Source organism: Ascaphus truei, chromosome 21 (genome assembly GCF_040206685.1).
Source record: "Ascaphus truei isolate aAscTru1 chromosome 21, aAscTru1.hap1, whole genome shotgun sequence".
In the NCBI taxonomy this organism is placed as follows: Eukaryota; Metazoa; Chordata; class Amphibia; order Anura; family Ascaphidae; genus Ascaphus; species Ascaphus truei.
Window position 1 is genome coordinate 24,657,707 of NC_134503.1, and position 9,119 is coordinate 24,666,825.

General features: G+C 51.0%; 1 protein-coding gene across 1 annotated transcript in view; it reads left to right on the plus strand.

Moving 5' to 3' along the window:
- ADGRD2 (adhesion G protein-coupled receptor D2) overlaps nucleotides 1–9,119 on the plus strand; it is a 142,481-nt gene that overhangs the window by 72,994 nt on the left and 60,368 nt on the right. Inside the window, 2 exon segments of the mRNA XM_075579485.1 lie at nucleotides 3,942–4,044; nucleotides 7,336–7,493. Coding sequence (XP_075435600.1) covers nucleotides 3,942–4,044; nucleotides 7,336–7,493 — 261 coding nt within the window.

Below are 9,119 nucleotides of genomic sequence, written 5' to 3' on the forward strand. Positions count from 1 at the left end.
ACTGGGGGGGTGACTAACTGGGGGGGTGACTGACTGGGGGGGTGACTGATTGGGGGGGTGTGACTGACTGGGGGGGGGTGACTGACTGGGTGGGCGACTGACTGGCTGGGGCGGGGGTGACTGACTGGCTGGGGGGGAGGGTGACTAACTGGGGGGGTGACTAACTGGGGGGGTGACTGACTGGGGGGGTGACTGATTGGGGGGGTGTGACTGACTGGGGGGGGTGACTGACTGGGGGGGTGACTGACTGGGGGGGTGACTGACTGGGGGGGGTGACTGACTGGGGGGGGTGGCTGACTGGGGGGGGGGTGACTGACTGGGGGGGGGTGACTGACTGACTGGGGGGGTGGTGACTGACTGACTGAGGGGGGGGGGGGTGACTGACTGAGGGTGGGGTGACTGACTGACTGGGGGGGTGACTGACTTGGGGGGTGACTGACTGGGGGGGGTGACTGATTGTGGGGGTACCTCTGGTGTCACACACATCCTCCCATACGCACATACACATTCTCCCCCACACACACACACACACACACACACATTCTCCCATATATACACGCGCACACACACACACACACACACACACACACACACGGGGGGGGGGGAGGAAAGGCCGCGACCAGCACCAACACCACGCTTCTCCCTCACCCACCCGCACTCATCTCCCGCTCGTGGGGGGGGCAGGCCGGGTGGGAGTCACGTGGCGAGGTGTCCCCCAGTGGGCGCCACACGGGACAGTCAGCCCGCCGTGGCCGCCACTGCCCTGCTCCTCTCGTCGGCATGTCCCGCAGTGCGCGGCCAAACAGGTTTGCAGGCTGCTACTTCCCCCCACCCCGCGGCGGCATGAAGCTCGTGGGGGGGGTGGGGGCAGGCCGACATCCCCCCCTCCCCACCTCATGCGGCGGCTGCGCCGTCATGAAGATAGCTTGCGGGCATATTTTAAGCTTTGGGGAGGCAGCAGGGTGGGTGGGAGGCACGTGGTGAGGGCCCCCCGCGTACGCCAACCGGGCTGCAGCAGTGGGGACCTCCCGTCGCAGGCAGCGATCGGTGGATCGAGGGACAGGAGGAGGGGAAGGGGACAGGAGGAGGGGAAGGGGACAGGAGAGCTAACGCGGAGGCACAGAGAGCAGGAGCAGAGGGCCGCGGTGGGGAGTAGCGAGCCATGTGGGGACCAGAGGGATCGCAGGTTGTCTTGCAGGAGGCAGGGAAGGAGCAGAGGGGCCGCAGCATGGAGAGATTGGAGAGTACTTACTTACCCTCCAACAGATCTCCTGGCAGAGAAAGAATGGCCGCTCGTTGGGGGCGGGCTCATACAGAGCCTGGCCGCGCGCTCTCAAAGCCACAAAGCCTGGGAGCGCGCGGCAATCAGCTGTCAGGTAGGGGGATTTTTTTTTTCAGCGCGAGGGAAATTAAAAAAAACAAACACGTGTGCTGCTTGGGCCAATATTTACTCGCCCGAGGTTAAATCTACCCGCCCCGGGCGTGTAAATGTATATGATTGTCGAACACTATATATATATATATATATATACACATACATACATACATACACATATATATAGAGGTATCTGTACCGTGTTAGCCGAGCTTGATAATCAAAAATGAATAGATGATACCGTTCTGTGGCTTATTAAATGCTTTTATTTGTGCGAGCTTTCGAGACACACTGATCTCTTCTTCCGGCGATGTTACAATGGTTAAAGCAAGAGAGGTTTTTACTTAGAAACAGTGCATCCTAACTGAAGCCTATCCCTCCCCCCTGTGTAGTATGCGATTTATGATTTGAGGTGTTAAATGGTCCCTGAATGTTAGTGATGTAAGAGTGTGTGTGTGTGTATGTGTATGTTTGTACAGTATGTGTATGTATGTAAATATACATTTATAAAGTGCCCACAGTATATACAGTGCTTTACAAAAGGTGTGTGTGGTGTGGGAGTGTATACCAATGGTGTAGGTACAGTAGGTGTGGCAATGTAAGAGGGTGTTGCATTACTATAAGTGTGTGTAGATACTATGTGGTCCTTATTGGTATATGGGGATGGAATTACATTGAGTATTAGTATGTGTAAGAGACAGCTGTGCGCGCATTCATATAGCGCAGTATGTATAGACATGGCCTTTAGCACTCATGGGAAGACAGTTCTCTTGTGTCAGTAGTGACTCATGAAGCTGCGGTCTCGGTTTAGGCCACCGCTAAGTGTCCCGAACAGTTGCATAAATTTGTATTCATGCAACCATCTCTATCGGTGTTTTAAGATTACCTTTGAGTATGGCCACCTTCAGATCGTTCATCTTATGGCCAGTCAGAGAAATGTTCGCTGACAGGACTGTCTCTTGTTCCGCATGTGACGCTGTGGCGATACAGATTCATTCTCTTTTTTAGCCCCTGTCCCGTCTCGCCTATGTAGTAGCAGCCCCCTGGGCATTTCATGCACATGATGAGGTACACGACATTGCTGGAGGAACAGGTGAACCTTCCTCTGATTTTGTACTCCAGATTCCTGTGTGGTATTTGTATTGTGCCCGCTGTGTGGAGCATTGCGCAGGTTTTGCATCTTGCGTCCTGGCATGGTCTTGTCCCGCATTCAGTTATACTGTTGAATACTTTACTCCTCACCATCATTATCTTGAGATTATGAGGTTGTCTGTATGATAATAAGGGTGCTTCAGGGAAGACCTGTTGCAGTCTTGTATCTTCCTGGAGGATGGGTTGTAGTTCCCTGGCGATCTTGCGTAGGGCTTCTCGGTGCGGGTTATATGTGACCACCAAAGGTTCCCTTTCGCTTGTTTCTTATCGGTAGACGGTATCGTCTATTCATTTTTTATTATATATAAATAAATAATAATAAAATATATATATACGATGGATCACAGGAGAACGGATCGATCAGCAACTTAGCTAATTACTTATCATTGTGTGGATTGTATTGACGCACATATTAAAGGGGCGGGGGGACGGCAGCTTGGACGCTGCTTTAAGTAACTGTCGCTAACTCTGTATATAAGTGTGTTTTTATTCATTAATAAGCAGTATATACACTGGCGACACAGTTTATTACACTGCGGCCAGATCCGCAAGCCGGGAGATTTCCCGGCTTGCTAGTGGCCGCCCCTCGGCGTGCCGCGCGTCATAGACGCGCGGTCACGCGTCTTCGGGAGCGTGCGCCCCCTGCACGCGCGTCCAGGGGCTCCCCGAGGGAGCCCTGGTGTCCCGCGATCGCGGGACAGCGGCAGGGGGTTCCGGGGGACCCGGCGGACCCGGCAGCGGTAGGGAGAGCGCCCCGATCGGAGGGCGCTCTTCCGCTGCTTCGGCGCGCGCCCGTCACTCTCGGGCGCGCGCCAGGCTACTGCTGCGGCACAGAACGGGCAAATGCTCGAATAAACTGTGCCGCAGCAGTATATTTTTGCTGTATTAAACTATGTGCATTATCTATGGCAGGGAAGCACAATCTTTTTCCCCTGCGCACCCCTGCCATCTGTCCCCTTCTTCTCGCGCCCCCCCCCCCCCCCCTCTTACCTTGATTCAGACGTCCTGGCATCATGACGTCACGTTGTCATTGCAACGTGACGTCACATGACCCCGCAGCGGCATTTGATGCTGCGTTGCCATGGTAACGCGTCACCAGGAGTGTCTGAATCCAGGTAAGTAAGGTTTACATAGGCCCTGCAGCTGCCCCGGCATTAATTTAAATGCCTTCGGGAAGCACGCACGGGGCCTCTGTAAACACCGCGACCCCCGCAGCGAATCTCGGGGGGCACGCCCCCCCCACTTTGCGCACCGCTGATCTATGGAACATTCCAACATCTATGGAACTTCAAACAGGTCATAATGTGACTTGGGCTTAGCAGGACTTAGTAAATATGTCCCTAAGTGCCACTGACGTGATAAGAAGTGCTTTCTTTACGGTTTTTCTTCACGGATTAATCCCTGTTTATTTCAGTGTTCCCAAATCAGAAAGAACCACCGTTCACAAGAACCTGATCTTCGCGTTAGCTGCTGCGGAGGCGCTGCTGATGTTCAGCGAGTTGGCGAAAACCAATGAGGTGAGCTAGAGAAGAGGACCCCCCCCCCCCCCCTGCTTATCATGTCATGAAATATTAGGCTCATATCTACTACGTTGTGCTATCCCTAAACGAGAGGTAACTCTCAATGTATTACTTCCTGGTAAATCCCAAAGGAAACCTTAACATTGATAGCAGCCATCTGATGCACCTGGTACGTTATGGACCGGGCTGCCCGGTCATCTCTCATTATTCATCGAAATATTTGTATGTTTTCCAGAATGAGTATAAAGAGACAATCAGAGCAGGGAATGATTATATAGCACAGGGTTAGTAACAAGTCATTATCTAGGGCAAGGCGCCTGAGGCCGGGAGAGTTCAGAGCAGAGGCGACCAACTCCAGTCCTTACGAGCCACCAACAGGTCAGGTTTTAAGGATATCCCTGCTTCAGCACAGGTGGCTCAATCAGTGGCTCAGTCGTTGACTAGCCAACTCCAGTCCTCAAGGGCCATCAACAGGTCAGGTTTTAGGGATATCCCTGCTTCAGCGCAGGCGGCTCAATCCAAGTCTCTGCGAGATGTGCAGGGAGAGCGGGACTAGATGTTAGTGCATTAGGGTTATAGATTATGGCCAAGTGGGTGAGTAAATGCTGCAGGACAGAAGGTCGAAGTCGTGTTTTTCAGGCTACTAGAATATTACACTGGGGAGAGAAGGTGCGTTGTAAGGACAGATGGGGCGGGAGAGAAAGAGTAATATGTTTCAGGAGTCAGAGAGTACGAGAGACAAGTGGGGAAGAATGGAGCCTGTGCGGAACAGAGACAGAGCAAAAGATCCGAGAGTCCATATAAGAGGAGGGGCAGTCAAACCTTGAAGGAGGGAAGGAGGTCTTTGTAAACCATAGAGACGATCACACATATTGGGTCAAAAGAAAGGGTTTAAACATCTTATACATGTCAATATTCCTTAGAAAAGCCCCAATAACCATTAAATGAGCACGTTTCCGTATTTGTGTTCTCAGAGATCAATCTGGTTATCTTTTCTTGGAGAACACAGAGTTTACGCTTACCAGCTGATTATGTTTATCTGTTTGATCACTGACAGCTTCACAACTACTTAGCAAACAAAGAGCAGAGGGAACAACCTTTCGCTCTGGGGACTGACAAATAGTCAGATCAGTGAAAGACATTACATAAAGATTTTTTTTTTTTTGAGGAAAACATCCGCACTTTTGTTTACCAGGGAAGTGTTAGTTATGAAACTATTTCAAAGATAGCGATATAGGCTCTGTGCAACATGTTAAACATGCTGCTGGTATTAGTTCCCATTGGCTCTAGAAGGGTCTGTCCCGTTAGATCGGGGAGGCCTACTCCAGTCCTCAAGGGCCACCAACAGGCTAGGTTTTAAGGATATCCCTGCTTCAGCACAGGTGGCTCAGTCAGAATGGACTGGAGATGGCCAATCAATGACTGAGCCACTGATTGAGCCACCTGTGCTGAAGCAGGGATATCCCTAATACCTGGCCTGTTGGTGGCCCTTGAGGACTGGAGCTGCCCGCCCCTGCATTAGTGGGACGCTACAGAGAGATATACATGCGAGGAGAGAAGCACAAACCCATATAGGAAGGGTCGGCCGGCTGTAGCAGCAACACATTGAGGCTGCGGCCACGGTTAGGAGATGCGCGCATGCGCACTCACGCTCGGCGCATTAAATACAGGTTACATTATGCACGCGTCCAACGTGCTGCTTTGTGTGCTTGGAACGGAGCTGTGCTTGGGGAGACATCAGAATTTGTTTTTCCGGCGCGTCACGTGACCAGGTAAGAGTCAATGAGAGCACAGCAGCCACAGCAACCAATCAGATGGAGCTGAGGATGTGACGTCATGCCCCACCCCAGTCAGACACGCCCCCTCCCATCTGACACACAAATCGCTCGATGCACGCAGTGAGCAGGACAGCCAATCGCTCCTGCTCGGGCAGACGCTGACGTCACGCCTCGTGAGCATACGTCTCCTCACCCTGGCCACAGCCTAAGGCGTAGTCCCTAGTGCAAGATACGGAGCGAGCTACATAGCTTGCGCTACAAGCAAACGTGTGTATTCCAAAGCGCATGGCCATAGTGAGTGCGAGCTTGCACGTGAGATACAAGGCTACCAAAAGCAGAGGAGACAAACTTGTTTGCTATTGCAGGGAGACAGCCTGGTCATGTGAGCGGCTAAGAGCCAATGAACATTTAGTACGCTATTCTGCCTGGATACTGTTCAGATGACTTTCTGTCAGTGGAGTTGCGCTCGCTGTGAGGATAAGGACAACTCAACTATTGAAAATGTGATTCTGAGGTTTACAAGTATGAACCTTTAATTCATACCATGACAGAAATATCTATGATAATTTATGGAAAGAGATTTCTGATGTATTGTCCATTACTTGTATATAATTGTTACATTGTTTTTTTGTAGTGTACAATACAATACAATGCTTATTTCATTTCAATGCATCATATTTATAAAAAAAAAAAAGATTTTTATCAAGGCATTTTTTCATGCATGACAGAGTGTGTGTGTGTGTATATTATATATATACCGGTATATATATGTGTTTGCAGAATACTTCTGTAAATTGCATGGCATTATGCATTTTATTATTTGCTAAAGGCGTGTTCTCATGCATGACACTTCCTTGACATGCCCCCCTCCCCCCCCCATCATGACCACACCCATCCCCTCGCTCTTCAAAAACCTACAGTCAACACATCGCCGGAGAGGAAAGCTTGCGCGTAGCACTGTAGCACTGTAGCTCGCTTTCACTATGGACAAAGCCTAACTCACTCGCAAAATAAAGAAGAGAACAGAGGTGCTTAGGCTCCCAACATCTAAAACCCATTTCAGTCAACCGTGCTGAAACGCCATTGTCCGTCATGAATAGTTTGTTTGGTCTCTTCCTGCATGTCACCTTTTTCTGCCCTAAATAACTTTACAGTAAATAGAATATAAAAGGCATGAACATGCATGCATCCAGTAATAATGGCTCCATTCGCTGCACGGAAGGGAGAAGGCGTCATTATCACTCTCTGGACAATGGGTCTTTACTGCCATGAAGCCGATTCACTTGGGCTCCAATTTGTATCCGTTAACAGTGCGAGAAAAGTTCTTTTGGAAAGTCTGATTCTTTCATCCATTTATCCAGCTCAAGGTCACATCAGCAGAGTGTTCATTAGTCGTTACTACAATCCCGTGTAATGCAGGCGTAATGTAACACGTATTACAAAGTGCCGGCCTTTACTGGAGCTCGCAGCATTATACGGCTGAATGAGCACGGTTTGTTCTTGCGGTTAGGTTGTGTGTATCACTGTCACCGCCTCCCTGCACCTATTCTTCATGGCTGCCTTTGCCTGGATGCTGGTGGAAGGACTTCTTTTGTGGAGTAAAGTTGTCGCAGTCAATATGAGTGAGGACCGAAGAATGAAGTTTTATTATGTCACAGGATGGGGTGAGTAAATGCGTATTTCTATAATCACCTTTATTGTTATTATTAATATTATGCCAGAGAGAATTTCAATACATTGCTCTACATCAAGCATGTCAAACTCAAAAGCTAACATGGGCCAAATAAACAAGGTTTAAGTTTATGTGGGCCGCAAAAAAACAAAAACTTCAATTTTCATAGAAACCTAGGTTTATTTTGAAAAGTACAGTGTGTGTGTGTGTGTGTGTGTGTGTGTGTGTGTGTGTGTGTATGTGTGTGTGTTGACCTCACTAACCGAACAAAACAAAAAAAGCCAGGTGTTGAATGACTTCTGAACCCATTAACCAGTGTCAGGATGCACCCTCTTAACAATTTCCAAAGCAGCAATCCCACCTGGCATCTTACCTGATCCGCAGTCCCTCAAGGTACTATACTGGAGGGGAGGTGTTCCCTACCTGTCTTCCGATGTCAGACAGAGAGAGGGTGACAGAGAGAGGGTGGGAGAGAGAGAGAGGGTGGGAGAGAGGGAATGAGAGAGAGGGTGGGAGAGGGGGAATGAGAGAGAGGGTGGGAGAGAATGAGAGAGAGAGTGGGAGAGGCAATGAGGGAGAGGGAATGAGAGAGAGGGTGGGAGAGAGGGAATGAGAGAGAGGGTGGGAGAGAGGGAATGAGAGAGAGGGTGGGAGAGGGGAATGAGAGAGAGGGTGGGAGAGGGAATGAGAGAGAGGGTGGGAGAGAGGGAATGCGAGAGGATGGGAGAGAGGGAATGAGAGAGGGTGGAGGGTGTTAATGGGAGAGAGGGGAGGAGAGAGAGGGTGGGAGGGTGTTAATGAGAGAGAGGGTGGGAGGATGGGAATGAGAGAGAGGGTGGGAGGGAGGGAATGAGAGAGAGGGTGGGAGGGTGGGAATGAGAGGGTGGGAGGGTGGGAATGAGAGAGAGGGTGGGAATGGGAGAGAGGGAATGAGAGAGAGGGTGAGAATGGGGGAGGGAATGAGAGAGGATGGGAATGGGAGAGAGGGTGGGAATGGGAGAGGGAATGAGAGAGAGGATGGGAGGGTGGGAGTGAGAGAGGGGGTGGGAATGAGAGAGAGGGTGGGAATGAGAGAGAGGGTGGGAATGAGAGAGAGGGTGGGAATGAGAGAGAGGGTGGGAGGGTGGGAATGAGAGAGAGGGTGGGAGGGTGGTAATGAGAGGGAGGGTGGGAATGAGAGAGAGGGTGGGAATGGGAGAGAGGGAATGAGAGAGAGGGTGGGAATGGGAGAGGGAATGAGAGAGAGGGTGGGAGGGTGGGAATGGGAGAGAGGGAATGAGAGAGGGTGGGAATGGGAGAGGGAATGAGAGAGAGGGTGGGAGGGTGGGAATGAGAGAGAGGCTGGGAGGGTGGGAATGAGAGAGAGGGTGGGAGGGTGGGAATGAGAGGGAGGGTGGGAGGGTGGGAATGAGAGGGAGGGTGGGAATGAGAGAGAGGGTGGGAATGAGAGGGAGGGTGGGAGGGTGAGAATGAGAGAGAGGGTGGGAAGGTGGGAATGAGAGAGGGTGGGAGGGTGGGAATGAGAGGGTGGGAGGGTTGGAATGGGAGAGAGAGAGAGGATGGGAGAGAGAGTGAGGGTGGGAAGGTGGGAATGAGAGAGAGGGTGGGAAGGTGGGAATGAG